General features: G+C 52.2%; 2 protein-coding genes across 4 annotated transcripts in view; both read right to left on the minus strand.

Moving 5' to 3' along the window:
* Positions 1–87: 87 nt before the first annotated feature.
* On the minus strand, positions 88–8082 carry GDPD2 (glycerophosphodiester phosphodiesterase domain containing 2; the record flags this gene model as incomplete). 2 transcript variants are annotated; one of them, XM_081222533.1, is made up of 15 exons in its annotated part: positions 88–978; positions 1060–1088; positions 1345–1427; positions 1594–1741; positions 3310–3458; positions 3666–3887; positions 5641–5791; positions 5899–5981; positions 6100–6245; positions 6391–6484; positions 6667–6765; positions 6996–7055; positions 7215–7308; positions 7589–7692; positions 7978–8082. In XM_081222533.1, the coding sequence occupies 15 exons, from the start codon at positions 8080–8082 to the stop codon at positions 926–928; spliced, it is 1620 nt and encodes a 539-aa protein (XP_081078659.1). In that variant the 3' UTR covers positions 88–925. The 2 variants fall into 2 exon arrangements, with proteins under 2 accessions (XP_081078659.1, XP_081078658.1); XM_081222532.1 differs by having other exon boundaries at positions 7526–7692.
* A 3754-nt stretch (positions 8083–11836) lies between these two features.
* Positions 11837–15511, minus strand: part of KIF4A (kinesin family member 4A) — a 128142-nt gene continuing 124467 nt past the window's right edge. For both annotated transcript variants that reach the window (XM_081223312.1, XM_081223313.1), the window contains exons 29-31: positions 14624–14740; positions 12873–12995; positions 11837–12605 (exon numbers count right to left, since the gene is read on the minus strand). In XM_081223312.1, the coding sequence (XP_081079438.1) occupies positions 12402–12605; positions 12873–12995; positions 14624–14740 (444 nt within the window). In that variant the 3' untranslated portion in view covers positions 11837–12401. The remainder of the gene's footprint in view (positions 12606–12872; positions 12996–14623; positions 14741–15511) is intronic.

Genomic DNA, 15511 nt, shown 5'->3' on the forward strand with positions numbered 1-15511 from the left:
GCATTCAGCAAATACGTCACGGCTGACGACGGCGCGGCCCTCCTCTTGGGGCAGGTGACCACAAGGTGGAGCTACAGCGCAACTCTGCACAGCGCGCCTGGGCCACCCGGAACGCTCCCTGTGGCGGCTGCTCTCCTGCTTCCCACTTGCAGCCCTTCATTGCCCCAGGTGGACCTCTTGCCACCTCCATCCCAAGATTCTCCCCATGATGACCCCTCAATGTCATGTCACATACAACCCTAGATGGAAGGTGCATCCTCCACCCAGCCCCAGTGCTGAAAAGATTAGACTGTGCCAAATGGGCATTCAATTCATTGAATAACCGATTAACGGACAAGATTCAGGAACGAATGTGTCTTGAAGAAAAGACTGTGCACAGCAAAAAGCCACCTGTAGGCACAGAATTACATGGCTAGATGGGCTCTTTGGCCCCCAGCCTCTAGGCAGGAAATCAGATAAATTGCATATGTTAGGGGAGAGAGTGAATGAAGCCAGGTCGATATCTCCATCATCTTATAGTTCTCCAGGAAAGGCCGTTTTGTCATCTCCTTCAGTCACTGTTCCAAGCTGTCCCGTCCCTGACACCCTGTGCCTTCTACACAAGAACACGTGCACACAGATCAGAAACATTCTCTTGGCAATCTTGTCTCTTCGTCTGTTCTAGTTTCATTTGGGGAGAAATTTCTGGTGACTCAGTGTCTTCCTAACCACTTCAGGTCAAAATCCCAAGGGGAACGGATTCCATGGAAGCTTGGGGCATGCCACCATCTGGGCAGAGGGCCCTCATAGTTCAAAACCTCCTGTTGGCAAAGTTCACCCCACGCCAACCCCACCAACATTCCACCTCAGCCATTCTCTCTTCCTTGCTCTTGGCCAATGCAGACAGGCCTCAGACTTTGGCTGGTGGGGGTCCAGGACAGGGCATTCACTCCGTTATGAAAGCGTTGATCCTGGTCAGCAGCACTGCTGTTTCTAAGCCTGGGGAGAGGGGCATATAGGGAGTGAGCAAGGGGAAGGCTAGAGGAGGAGAAAAATGAGGTGAGGGGAGAAAGTTCTTACCGGTTCTCTCTCTCTCCTTAGCACATCTCCTATAGGGAGAAAAGCTTCTCATTATGAGTTCACCCAGCTTCAAGCACGACCTTTTGACCCCGAGTTCCCCCAGACTGCCTTTCCCAAAAGGTTCAAGCCAATTGGACATATAAGGAAGGGTCTAAGAATCTCCGAGGAACCAAACAGACCAAACCCCAAGCCAGCCCCAGGCAGCACTTATGAGTCTGAATCAGCCCCATCACCAGGACCCTAGGGAGAATAAAGACCCAGAAAGCTGGGGCACAAAACACTCACCGTTGGAGGAGGAAGGTCCACAAAAGCAGCAGGACGGAGACACAATTGGTAATGATCCACATCATTAGGTAGGTTTGAGGGGGCTATGGGAATAGAAAAAAGCCCCTGTCAGTGGCCAGAGCGACCCATATACAGACACAGGTAGTATATGGGGGGAGGAGGGGCAATAAGTAAGGAAGAGAGGGATAGGGTTAAGGAGAAGCAGGGATGGGAAAAGAGGAGGAGGGGTGAGAGTCCCAGAGCCCTTACAATAAGCCAGACAGGGTAACGCATCTGCTGCAGCAGCTGGCAGTCATTGGTGGTGACCGAATCCACCCCTGCACACCAGAGTAGGGAGAAGAGCCAGGGCTTGTTCACTACAAACAGGTTCACCGAGACATTATCTTGGTGCAGTGCTCTGTGGAGGAGGGGAAGAAATAGGGAACATCCAGAATCATGGCGTTCCAGGCGTGGGAGGGAGACAGCCCCTCTCTGTGCTTGAATCTCCAGTGTCACTGCCCCAGAGTCATCAGTTCTGCCTTTGCATAGCAGCCCCTGACCAACTCTGTCTCCTGGTGGATTCCACCTATGGGTCCTAGCTTTGCTGTCTGGGGCCACACAAATGTGTCTCTCCTCTTTGTCTCATGACATCCCTTCAGAGGTCTGAGGGGCAGTGACCACATTCCCCTGAGTCTTCTCTTCTCCAGGTCCAACAGCCCCAGTCACTTCAACTGGGGCTGGGGACCTGGCTTATAATTCCCTTCCCCATACAAACCTCTCTAATCTGATCTTACTCCAATTTACCTATGTTCCTTTTGAAGTTTGGAGCCTGCATCTGAAGGTGATATCCCGGGTGGGCTGGGACCAGCTTCGAGGAGAGCAAAACTCCTTCTGCCTTCTGGGCACTACGCCCATGTGAAGGCAGCCCAGGGTCAGGCTAGTTTTTGGCAGTGTCATTCATTATTCACAGTGTTCAATCAAAGCCCTGGTCTTTTTCACACATGCTCCTGCTAATGCCAGCGTCTCCCTCTCTTGTTTTTGTGCAGTTGAGCTTCTTTTGGACCCCGAATATAGGTCTTTACATGTATCTCTGTTGCATTTCATCCTGGTACATTTGGCCTGTCATCTTGGAGTGCTTAGACCCTTCAGGGCCTCCATTTTCCCATCAGTGTTTTCATTACCAATTCATGCCTTTTGGAAACATGATCAGCAGTCGATGTTGACCAGGACAAGACTAAGGGGAGGGCCAAACCTGATATCGTGTCTCCTCCCATGGTGACAACTTGGGGAAAGGTCCTTGAAATACTTAATATGATAACTGAGCTATCATTCAGTCCACATTTTTTTCTGTCTGACCACAAGGATATTATAAGAGACCTTGGCAACTGCATGTTTTTAAGCCTATCATGTTTCCTGGCTGGGTCAGCTTCTGGGGCCCAGCTCACATCTGGGACTCTCGCCTCTCTCCCCTGGATCCATCCTCTCTTGCACCAATCTCTTTGGTGTAGAATGAAAGCTAAAATCCTTCTGGTGGCCTACAAGGTCCTACCCAATTTGGCCCCTGCCTACCTCTCCAGCCTTGCCTTCCCCTCGCTCACAAGGCTGCTGTTCCTGTTCTTCTGCAGCTCTTCCCATTGTCCTCTCTTTGTGACCTGTCAGGTCTCAGCCCAGACACTGCCTCTTTAACCACTCTTCCTACTGTGACCCTCCCTAGCCCCTCTCTCCCAATCTCTACTACATCTTCCCAATTTTTTTGTCTTCAGATCACTTATCACTATCCAATATGCATATGTTTTGTGCCGTGGTTTATTGTCTGTCTCTTTCACCCCCAAAGCCTGCAATAAACAGTGCCTGACACATAGCAGGTGTTCAATAAATATGTGTTGTGTGAGCGAATGAATGAATGGCTTTTGCCTTCCTAGCCTCGGCTCTTCCCCGCCATTAAGCCTCATGTGATCCCCTCAGCTCCTTTCCTCTGGCACTCACTTGATATCCAACAGTGGCAGGTCTTGATAGGGGAGGTTGAGAAACTGGGGCCTCTCAGTGCTGTGGCCTCCCAGATGTCCATATATCTGGCGCATTTGGGGGGCCCGTTGTTGGACATAAGCCCGATCTTCATCCGGTAGCCAGAGGACCTGTGGTTCAGGGTGGATGGGCATGAAGCTGGGGAAGGCCTAGGGATTCCGGGGGTGGGGACAGGGGCAGAGAGGTCTGACTGCGGATGGGCTGTATGAGCTGGGGTGGGGCCCTGGGGCGGGGGGAAGCCTCAGCATTATCATCATGGCCTAGGGAAGGCAGGGGAGAGGGGCACTAGGGAGCACTTGGGGTCCTGGCAACATCACCATGGCTTGGGGCACCCCTGAACTCAGCACAGTCTCCAACGTCTGGTTCACAAAAGTGTCATGGTATGTATGGTTTCGTGGGGGGCGGCGCAGGTCAAACATGACAGAAAGGTTGCAGGCTTCAGCTTCTTTCAGTAGTTCTTCCAGGGCTGGCACTGTCTGATTCTCAGCGTCTTTCCGATCAGGGCCTGACAGCTGCTTAGCCCCCCAGAAGGGTCGCCTCTATAAGAAGAAGAAAATTGTTTCAAGACCAGAAGAAGCCTCCAGGCCATCCTCCCATCCTCATTATCTTCACTCATTACCCCTACTTGGTGTACAGCTTCGGCCCACTGCTGAGCCAGGGTTTTTCCTTTCTCCAAACTGTGGCCTTTTCTAGACCCTCTAACGCCTTACTCTGGCCCCAACCTCCTATCCTCCCGGTTTCCTAACTTCCTCACTCTCACCACACTTTCCCTTGGGTCTCACGGAGACCTCTGGGATCTTGACCCCTTGGTTTCCTCCCAATCCATCAGCCCCTTTCTGGCCACACCTACATCCCCTACCCATGGTCCATCCGCAGCTTGAACTACTTTTCCACAGCCCCGTCAACTCCTTTCCTGCCCCACAAATCCCAGACTCTGATTGAATTCTGCAGTTGTCCGCCCCCTCCACCCCTAGAATCGGGGGGCAGAGCACACCACGTGGGCTGTTGGCATTTTAGTCCTATTTTTTGCTCTCAGTGCCACTTAGCCATCCTTTTACTTGTTCTTGATTTGCTCCCTCTCCCATTCCTCCTGGTGGCTGTTCCAAACCTCTGCCACTCTCCTCTCCTCCCCTTGAAATCAACAGATGACCTTACCTCCTAGTCACTGGCATGGAGAAAGTGAGCTATCAACACTTATTAAATGCTTACTATGTGCCAGACGGTATTAGAAGCACTTATGTGTATTAATTTATTTAGTCCTCCCGATAATCCTACAAGGTAGGTATTGTTATTATTCCCATGTTATAGATGAGGAAAATGAAGCACAGAGACCCTAAGAAATGTTGCCTAGGCTCACACAGCTAGGAAGTGGTGAAGCCAAGATTCAAACTCAGACGTCCTTTACTCTTAAATGCTCAGATATGTCTTAATCCCTCAGAATATGTATCCAACTGATGGGTTGGATTACGGGAGATTCTTCAATTTTAGGTTATTTCTCTGACATTTTACTTTTTAAACAAAAATTTTTATAAGGAATTACTTTGGTAATCAAGAAAAGAAAAACTAAACAAATTAAGTATCCTTTTAAATAATTTCCATCACCTGCAGGATTGAAGTCCACACTTCTAGGCCTGGCATTCAAAGTCCCCGGAGACCAAGCCTCTGCTTCCCCGGCCCCCGGCCAGTCTCATCTCCCACGACTCCCATGCATTTTTGTCTCCCACTTCCACTGAGCCACTTTTTCATTGTCTTTTTTTTTTTTTTTTTTGGCCTTGCCGCACGGCTTCCAGGATCTTAGTTCCTCAACCAGGAATTGAAACCGGTCCCAGGCAGTGAAAGCACCAAATCCTAACCACAGGACCGCCAGGGAATTCCCACTGAGCCACTTTTTGTTCCCTGGAAAGGCTCCTTCATATTTCTGGGCTTCACACACACTCTTCCCTCTGACCAGAATTCCCGTTCCCTGCCTTGTCCATCTTAAAAACTACCCTCACTTCATATGCTGCTCAGGCATCCTCTCCTGTGAAACCACTCCTGATCCTCTCCCGCACTCCCCCTGCCCAACAGTGACCTCTCTCTCCTCTCTACCCAGTAAAGACCTTGCTCTTGCTGGAGGTTTCATATTCTGATAGCCTGTTGCCTAGGTGCTTTCCTTACTAGGAGGGAATGACCTGAGTGCAGAGACTGTATACCTGTCGCCCAACACGGGGCTCAGCAGATGCTTATCAATGAGTGAACTCCACCCCTGAGTGCCCCTGCCCGTGGCTGCCTCTTCCAGAAGGCTGTCCTCACCTGTAGGAACCAGGCCCCGGCATTGAGTCTCTTCAGCTCAGTCCAGGAGAAGTTGCTACTGTGGCTGTTGACTCGGTGTGGGAACACAGAGGCCACATCTGTGGTCCTGGTCAGGCGCTCATCATGCATGAGGAAGGGGATTCCGTTGGAGCTGAAGGCACAAGGGGAGTCAGAGGGCCAAGCTCTGGGGCTGCTCATCATTTCCGGAGCTTCCCTGCTGTGTCCCTCGGGTCAGGAGGGGGCCCCGGCTTCCCTCACCTGACCATCACGTCGGTCTCAAACACAGCAGCTCCACATTCAGCTGTCTTCCGCAGGGACATCAGGGTGTTCTCGGGGGCCAGCTGGGAAAGGTGAGGAGGTGGCAGGGAAGGGTTGGAGCCTGGGAACCCACAGGCCTGGTCACAGCAGCCTAGAGGAGCAGACCCTCCCTGCCCTGCCAGCATTCTGCCCAGCACTCACCATGGGGGCCCCTCGGTGTCCCATCAGCTCAGGCTTGGGGGGTAAGTCTTTGGGTTCCATGATACAGGCTGAGGAGATGAATAGGGGCACCAGGTAGATGGCCAGGGCAACTCCAAAAAATAGGAGCAGTAGCAGAATCTTGGGACCTGTGAGGAGTGGGGGACAGGCTATAGAGAAAGGACAGTGGTGGGCCCTGGGGACAGAAAGCAGAGTGCAGATGCAGGAAACGGAGCAGCAGGAGGCAGAAGCATTGATGGCCAGTGAGGGTGTGTGGGAGGGTAGAGTTGGCACCTCTTCTGTGGATACGGTAGAAGGTATCAGCCACAGGCCAGGCCAGGAGAGTGATGCCAGCAACTGCTCCAATGTGAAGGAATGGGGCTGTGGCCTGTGGACAAGAGTTGTTGAGGAGGGCTCTTCTCCCTAGAAGCCCTCCCCTTTTCCTCCTAGGACCTGACTTTTGAAGTTGAGAGCTACCTGGAGTCTCGGGGCACCAGGGAGCAAGCTGTGTCCTGGGGTTGGCCACAGGCGAAGGTTTCCCCCGCTAAGCCCTGGATATCAGCCACTCACCTGCAGTGACAGACGTAAGCTATGCCACTCCTGCCGCCATTGGACCTCCAGTCCCACAAGGCCAGTGGCCACAAGAAGTATAATGAGGAGCAGCAGCACCTGGGGGACCAGGGATCTTCATGTCATCCTGGGCTTGTGGCTGCCTGGGCTGCCCCTCACTCTATGAAAACAGGACCATTCTCTTCTCCTGACTCAACCACTGTCCTTCTTTCACTCAGCACATACTTACTGGGCTTCAGGTACTGAGCTCGTGCCCAGGGATAGAAGAACTGGCTAAGTGCCGGGCCCAGTGTACCCCTCTCCCGCTTGCTCCCATACGCCCACTCTACCTTGTGGGTGGTGTGCAGGCACAGAGGCTGGCCGCAGAGCCGCAGGAGCAGGGCCAGGAGCTGGGGGCAGAGGTGGTGGGAGTCATGAGGTGCCGAGAGGGGGGCTTTCCAGGCTGACACCTCCCTCCTCCCCTCCCCTCAGTGGCCGGGGTGAGAATGACAGGGTAGAGCTGAGAGGGAAGGAAGGGCTAAGGTTAGACCAGCTGCCCCGGGACCCACCAAGAGCAGGGATGCGTACGTGACCAGTAGAGAGATGACCAGTAGGAATGCCGGGGACCAGTCCATCCAGTGTCCCCAGTGCTGGAACAGGAATCTGTGGGAGGGGAGAGGGAGGTGTCAGAGGGGGGAAAAGGCAGCGATAGTGGCCTGAGGGGAGCTGGGCTGGGTGGCTCTAGGATGGGGGCTAGAAGGGAGTGAGGGGAAGCCCTTCAGGGGGTCAGGGGCTCCACGGACTGGGGAGACTTCACGGAGGGGTTTTCAAGGAGGCTGGGTAGGGGGCAAGCCAGGCAGGGCTGGGGATGACCGAGCACCCTGGAGTCCCGGGGTGGGGAGTAGGTTGACATGTCTGCTGAGGAAGGGGGTCCGTGACACACTCATTGAAGTTGTGCAGGTCATTGAGAAGGACGAACACGACGTACAGCCAGCCCAGGGAGAGGAGAAAGGTGAGGAAGAGCAGGCCAAACCAGATGCATTCACACTGCAAAGGGGCAGGAGAGAAGCTCACAGCCCATCCCCACTTCAGCTCAGAGTCCCCAACAGAGGGCAGCTCAAGGGGGCTTCCTGCCAGGCATGGGGGTACTCTGCTTTTGCAGGTAGTTCTTTCCATGTTTGAGGGGATTTTCCTCCTGGGGAGAGAAAGCCCCTTCCTTCCCTATGCCCTCCCCTCCGCTGTCTCTGAACACACCTGGCCTTCTTATCCCCTCCGAGTGGCCTCTGCCTTGGACTTCCGCACCACCCCCCCGGCACCCCATCCGTACTTCACCTGGTTGGTTTGTGTCCTGTCTTTGGGGCATTTCTTCCAGTGGCAGCTATACAGGCAGTGGAGGCAGTGGGCCCAGACTGAGCAGCAGCCGGGAGACTCGCCCATGGTGAGGGCCTGGGGGAAGGGAAACTTGGCTATCAGGGACCCTGGCAGAAGGCAGATCCCAGCCTCCCTCCCAGTATATGTGAGGAGCCCCGGGGAGGAGCAGAGGTCACAGGGCAGGTCCCAAGTGCCAGACTGGATGAGGAGGTGAGCAAAGGGGACAGTTTCCGGGGTCTTTCTTTCCCTTTCATCTGCATACGTGGAAAGTCAGTGGGACACCCCGGAGGTCTAGCCTCCTGGCAGGCTATACACCCACTCTCTCCATCTCCTCCCCTTTCAACAGCATCCCTATCTGGGAATGGAGAGGTTGCCTGGGGTGGGGACTCAGGAGAAACTTCCCTGGGGTGGGGACTCAGGAGAAACTTCCCTGGGGTGGGGCAAACAGGGTTTAGCAAGTTGAGGCAGATCTGGCCAAACTTCAGGCGGCCCCATGTTGAGGCTTCCACCATAGGAACCAGGAGGAACCTGAAGGAGAGGCACCAGGCCTGACCTGGGGCTGAGGGAGGCCTGGCTAGTGGCTAGTTGGTCAGTTGCTATGGTTACAGAGATTGCACACATCGCAAGGCCCTGAACTGAAAGATTCTCTGTCTCCATCTCCCAGGGGCAAGGGGGTACTACCAATAAGAGGAAATCTTGAGAGGAACAGGTTGCCTGGGTCACTCCCTACCTTCTGAAGGAAACTTTTTCCTGCCCGCACACATCTGGAACATCTAAGCCCAGTCCTGTCGCTTCTTGCCTAGTCATCCCCCAACCTCAGCCAGGAACCCAGTCCCCACCTTTTCCTTCTCAGGGGCCCCACCCTCTGAGGACACTGGTGAAAGTGCAACAAATACAGGGCAAAGGTGTGTATGGGGGCTGTGGTTGTCTTGGGGCAGGCGATCCCTGGACCTTGCGCTTTGAGGTCAAGCTGAGACCAAGCTGGCTTACTGATCCCCAGACTAGGCTGGGTGTGTGATTTTGATTCTATATGAGAAGGTGTGGGATTTGTGTCAGCATTTGTATGTGCATGCGCATTAGTGGCTGTCAGTAAAATGGGTTTCTAGGTGACTTGGAGTATGTAAAGGAGCCCCTGGATACACCCAAAGTGGGTGTGGTCTGAGGAACACGACCCCTTGCCTTGTCATCTGGGGTCCCCTGAAGCTGTGGAGTCTTTAGGGGGTGCACAGTGGCTGAAAGGAGGGTGTGGCTGCTCCTGAAACAGCCCTTCTTACCCTCTGCTTGCCTTGGGAAAGGAGGGTTGGGGTAGGGATGGAAGTTAGGGGGCTGAAGCTGGGGGGGGAGGGAAACCTCTCCCCACCCTGACACCCCTCCCAGGAAAAAGCCAACCCAGAGGGAGGTCCGCTGCCTCTTCCCATGCTGGGACCGAGTGGTAGTAGCCTGCCTCGGGCTCCAGCCGTAACTCCTGCCGTCTGGGTCCCACCTCCCTCCAGAAGCTGTCTGTAGGATGGGGTCAGGATCTGAGCAGCCAGAAAACTCCAATCAGGGGAGCTGACCAGGGGTGCTGCTCAATCCCTGGGCCCAATCCCTGCCGGCAGGAGCCGGTCTTGGCCCTGCCACTCCCGCCTGTGGCCCCCAGCCTTCCCGAGCCCCCACACCTTTTCTCAGCAGCAGGTCCGCTCTGCTCTCCGCCCTCTGCTGTGCACTGCACTGTTTCCCAGGTCCTCTCCGAGTTGTCAGCCTCCTCCCTCTTCCAGGCTCAGCCCCACCAGTCAAACAGGTGGCACTGTTGCCACCTACAGGAGGCTGTGCGGGTCCTCTCCCAAGGCCTGCAGCTGCTCTGTGGCCTGTGGTGTCCGTGCCTGGTCGGGTGGGAAGATGGGAGGGGGGCAGGGGGAGGGCGAGCAGATCTGCTTCTTTACTCGCTGCCGGTCAGGGGGCTTGGGGTGAGGAATTCCTTTGTGCAGCTTTCCCCATCCCTCTGTCCCTCCTCCTGTTCTCTTAGTCACTGCTGGGGCTTTGTCCCGGCTCAGGGAGGCGAGGGCTGAGGGCGCGGGCGGGCGGGAAGCTGGGGGGAGGTGACCACACAACTTTGCAACTTGGCAGTGAGGAGAAGGGGCCCAGCCAGCCCCCTGGAAAGGGGTGTGTATGTGTGCGAGGAAGTCTAGCATCCAGTCTCAAGCTCCCTGGGACGATAGCCTTAATTCATCAGCCTCCCTTCCCTCTTGGGATCTTGCTTCCGCTTCTGCAAGGTGCATCTAGAAGGGAACTCAGATTTGCACGCCACTTCTTGTTTCACCCAGTTTCTGGACCAGGGGTCTCCGTGGGCCTTATGGGGCCTGGGTGGTACTAGTAGCCCTTCCCTTTCCCCCTCACCCCAGAAAGGAGATGCTCATTCAAGATGTGCTGAGATTTGTATCTTTTTCGCTGCTTTGACCCCAAGGCATCTACCGTCTCTTTCCAAGAATCATTTGAGGAGTGTATAGTGGTATGGTCACTGGCTTTTGGAAGATGAACACATATAAAAGGCACTTTTACCACACCATCAGCAGGGGAGGGATGGCCAGCAGGCCGTAGAGTCAGCTTAGTGCTAAAGCACAGGGCTCTGGGTGGGCCAGGGACTGGGGGCTGGCTTGATTGACCTTCCCTCTCAACCTTTTGGCTGAGACAGTGACTCGATGCCTGGGGGCTAGTGCAGTGTTGGTGGGAAAGAACGTCTTCTCTGGGGATAAGCTCATTTACCCCTCCCCCCAAACGCACTGGATTTGGAACAGTGAGAAGGAAGATCTGCTCTCTTAGGCCAAGAGCCTGCCCCCTCCTTCTCTGCCTTCCCATTGTATCCAGAGGCTCTAGTTGGCAATGGCAAAGGCTCCCTTGCTCCCTCGGCATTAAAATGCAAAGAGAAGCAGGGCTGCTTGCTGGCAGGAGGCCAGAAAGGGCTGCAGGGTCACCTAGTCCCAAAGGCTTCGCTCTAGGCAGGTTGTCCTTCAGTTTCCTTTGCTTGGACTCTGTTGGATTCTGGAGGAGTCTTGGCTTTCATGTGCCAAATTCTGGGGTGTACTTTGGGAGCTTTGTTCGGGGCAGGGGGCTGGGATTCAGAATGCATGGATATGACGCTCAGGGCCTGTGAACTCCTGAGAAGCCTGCAGGGCCAGGGCTGGCTCCCTTTTCGCCTTAAGCAGAGATGAAGAACCCAGATGCAGAGTGAGGAGTAAGCCACGCTCATCCTCTTCCCTTTCAAAGGAGGAAGCAGGGTGTAAGTGCAGTGCTGTCCGGGGGCTGGGCAGCAGTACGATCCCATGCCCAGGCGACTCCAAATCAGGCCGCAGGCTGCCGATCTAGAGTCAGCTAAGAACTTTTGGTGTCAGACCTGGGTTCAAGTCCTAGCTCGATTACTCATTAACTTTGTGACTTCAGTGAAGTGACTTAACGTCTTTGTATCTCAGTTTTCTCATCTGCAAAATGAGACCTATTCACCTTGAACTTTTTTGTGAGGAGCAAATAAAATTGCGGCAAGCACATGGAGATGCTTGGTAAATATGGTTCCTTCCTCCTAGATCTGGAGGTCAGGCAGCCTCTACAGTGAAGGTCAGGCCACTGGCCTTACTAGCATTATTCTAACCTCCTGAGATAACAGAGCAACATGAAGACACATGACTTGCTGCTCCATACTCCCCTCAGGGGATGAGGGCCGCTACAAGGCAGTGGGGGGCTTGGGCCCTTGCACTGACTTTCCTTAATAGCGTTCCCAGGGGCAGAGGAACACAGGTTGAAACTGTATTTCTCCCTCTAGCACAGAAGACTCTTTCCAAACAGCAGATGGACTAAGATTTATTTATTTACTTAACATTAACATTTAAAAAGATTTCAATTACCTCAGCAACTTGAAAGACAATGAGTGTACTATTAAAACACTTGAAATCCAGAGACAAGAAAGATCCCAGCGCCATTCTGGAGGTGGCATGAAGATCTGTGCCAGGCCTCCGACCTAGGCTAGGCTCTGCCATGAAACTGAGACAACCTAAAGATAAGACAGCCTTGGCCTCCTTCCCACTGGGAGACAGCCCTAACTGCTCATGAGTAAGAGAGCGCTAGCTTGTACTGAGGACTGGTTCCTCATGAGTCATCAGGAAGGTCAGTTGGTTCTCTCTTCAGCAGGTAGCTTAGCACCCTTCTGGAGAGGAGAGTAGTCGTCAGGGGCTGGGGGGCTGGACACGAAGTTGCCAACATCCAACAAAGGTTCCCTCTTTTTCAGTAACGTGCTGTTCCTTTTTTCAACAGCAAGAAACCTGAAATCAAGAGGAATCATGAAAAAAAAACCCCTTTTGGCTGCAACCTGAAGGCATCTCCCAAGCCAGACCAGGGCGGATATGATGAGTCCAACTTCAGTGGGCCTCTTCTTCAATGGGGGAGCAGCCAGAGAAGAAGCTGATATTGTTGGCCAGAGCTCGTTTCTTTTTCTTCCCTGGAGCTTTATTTTCTTGGGATTCTGGTGCTACATGTTTTGACTCTGGGAGGCCAAGGAAGGAGGCACCTGGAGCCGTGTTGTTTAATAGCACCTGCTCCACATCACACATGTCTTTCAGGATCTAGGAAGGACAGAGACAGCTATATGACTAGATCTGGGGTAGGGACAGAGGCTGATGCAGCCTAGCCACTACAGATGTTTAGCACATTCCCAGTGGTATGAGGTGACCCCCCAAATAGCTCTGTTGAAAAAACCAGACTCTAGCAGATGCCCGGTTCCCAGTTCCCAGCAAGCTGATTGTACTTTTACCTCCTTTTCTCCCACAGCTCTCTGTCAGCGCTAATGCAGAGACGGACGCTGATACATTTGGAAACACCTGGCCACCTACCTTGCTGTTGGGAGTGGCACAGACAGGGTTAAAGAAGCTCAATCCTGGGGTCACCTCTGTGGGATCCTCCAGTTTGAAGGAGCCTTCAGAATCCCGAGTCCACTCAACAGTGCCCAAGCTATCCTGAGAATCAAGCAGACAAGGATATTAGAAATTCACCTACTAGGGTTACACAATCAGTCTGCTCCTCTTCAGCCAGTGAGGTACCAGCTCTGAGGGCCTCATCAGTCAGTGTAAGCAGGTCTTAGGGTGACCCTGCTTGGGGAGATCACAGTGCTCAAAGGTAGCCTCTGAAGGCAAAGGACTGGGTAGGAGAGTGGCACAGGAGACATCATGAGGCAAGGTTTAAAACAAGGCTGAGCCCTGGTCATTTCTTTGATTAATCCTCTCCCCTCCCCAATCTACAATATACTTTTTAGCATTTCTACAGAATGTTGCCTGTATTGGTCGTCCTTTCAGAGAGGAAGCTGAGGCCAAGAGAGAGAAGTTGCTTAGGTAACAAGGCGACTCTGTGGTAGAGCTTGGATTAGAATTATAGCCTGTTGTCATGGAAACTGAACTGGATTAAGAGTCAGGAAGCCTGAGGTCTAATCTTAGCCGCCATGACCAGCTGTATAATATCACACCGAGTCACTTAAGCTTATCTCTGGGCCTTAGTTTCCTTCTCTGTAAAATGGCAGTATTGGACTAGATCAGTGGTTTTCCAACTGAAATTCTAAGAGGAAACTCGATATATAAACAACTAAAGAGGAAGTTGCTTTGGTTGGCACAGGGTCAAACTGAGCTGAGCCACAAGCACAAGCTGTGCCTGGAAGCACTTCCATGGAGCCACTATAAGACTCTAGAACCCAAACTGAGAAAAGCATGGGCACAGAGAATCCTGAAGGTCCTTCTGCAATGCTACTTCTACAGTTCTTAGCCTGACCTCTAGCTTGCCACTTTAGTCCTCTAATGATTACCTACCTCAGAAGTTTTTTTAATGGAAGACCCAGGGCAAAACTGCGCCCATATAGATGGTTAAGAAATGCACGGTGAACTAGTCTTGTTAACATTCCTGTGTATCACACAGAGAGCAGTAGGAATGAGCTTTTGCCGTGGGCACAGGTAGGCATAAGGCAAGTTCGGGCATCTGACCTGCTTGGTGCTGCACTTCTCAGTACACATTTTGTTTCCCTGAGTTTGCTATCCCTGGGAGCAATATAAGAACAGCTACAGTTAACTTGGCTCAGAACAGTGAATATCAGAAAGACCAAGTTCCTGTGGGTCTTTTCCTAGAGCCACGGAATAGCTGGTTCCCATGGAGAAGGTCTAAGTAACTAATGTCTCAAGATGTCAGAAGGATTAACTTCCTTCCTGGAAGCTGCTACCTCAGCACGTGGCCCTTACAATTCCAGCTAAGCCTCTGGACTAGTTTGATCCTGCATGGCTGTATGCCTGTAAATGCTTGCTCTGCTGTTCCTTGCTTGTGCCTTAGACACTGTACAGAAATTTTACAGCCAAGGCTAGGGGTGGGGAATTGCATATCTGGGAATCTCCTGGGAGAGGCTGTGGCTTCTGAAGGGGTTGTGTGGACAGGCTAGCAGCAAGGAAGAAGGACTGAGAAGCGAAATGTCTTTTTCTGGTTGCAGAGGGAAGAAGGGTAGGAAGGGCTGTGCAGGAGACTCTGGCTTTCAGGAAGGAAGGTAGAAGAAAAGGGCAGAAACTGCTGGGAGATCTGAAAGGATGGTGAGGGACGACAGCACCGATCCTACCTTGCGTTGCTGACGGTTCCTACACTTTTTGGGGTCACAGCTGCAGTCCGCGCCACAGTCCAACTTCTGTCTCCTGCACCCACACTGCTTGTTCCCACACCAGCCCTTGCAGGAACACTGCAAAGCAGGTTTGTAGAAAGACACATTACTGAGTCAGAAGACTAGGTTTGAAGTACCTTCCCTTCATTCTCAGGCCATTCTAGAAAAACTGGAAAGTACCATCAACTTTACTAAGCTTCTATCTCCTCAGTCCTCTCTTGAGTGAAACAATGATCACTAAGAACCCCCATAGGTTTTCTAAGAACAAGTCATGCCACACTTTTGGGATAGTGTACTTGAAAGATGGATTGGATGGATACCATAATAATGAAGGGTAACTGACAAAGATCCTCATGGTGATTTTATGGCCAAAGTGAAGAACTATGAGGTGAATGGGAGTAGAATTAGGCATACTTAAGGACTGAGTATAGTTGCTCAGTATCTTTAGATCTACCCAGCTGTACTTTCATCCAACTCACATTTCTACAGTTTGTTTAGTGTCAGCCTGGGCTTTGTCCTCAGCAGTTTAATCATTCAACATTTTAATAAATCACTGATGATATGAAATAAAATCATTTACATTTGTATAGCACTTTACAGTTTTCTGAGTACTTTCATATATAGAAATGAAAAATCTCATTTGAATCTCATAGCCAGTCTACAAGGTAGGCATATTTATCAGCTGTAACAATGACACAAAGCTGGAAGGATGATGAATATGTAAGATAATAGAATCACAATTCAAAAATATTTTGACTGGCTGGAATTATGGGCTGGAAGTAGACAGAAAAGTTATAACAGGGATAAATGTAAGTCTGGCATTAAGTTCCCCCCAAATCAGCCATATAA

The sequence above is a fragment of the Mesoplodon bidens genome (genome assembly GCF_964165515.1).
Source record: "Mesoplodon bidens genome assembly, chromosome: X".
NCBI lineage: Eukaryota > Metazoa > Chordata > Mammalia > Artiodactyla > Ziphiidae > Mesoplodon > Mesoplodon bidens.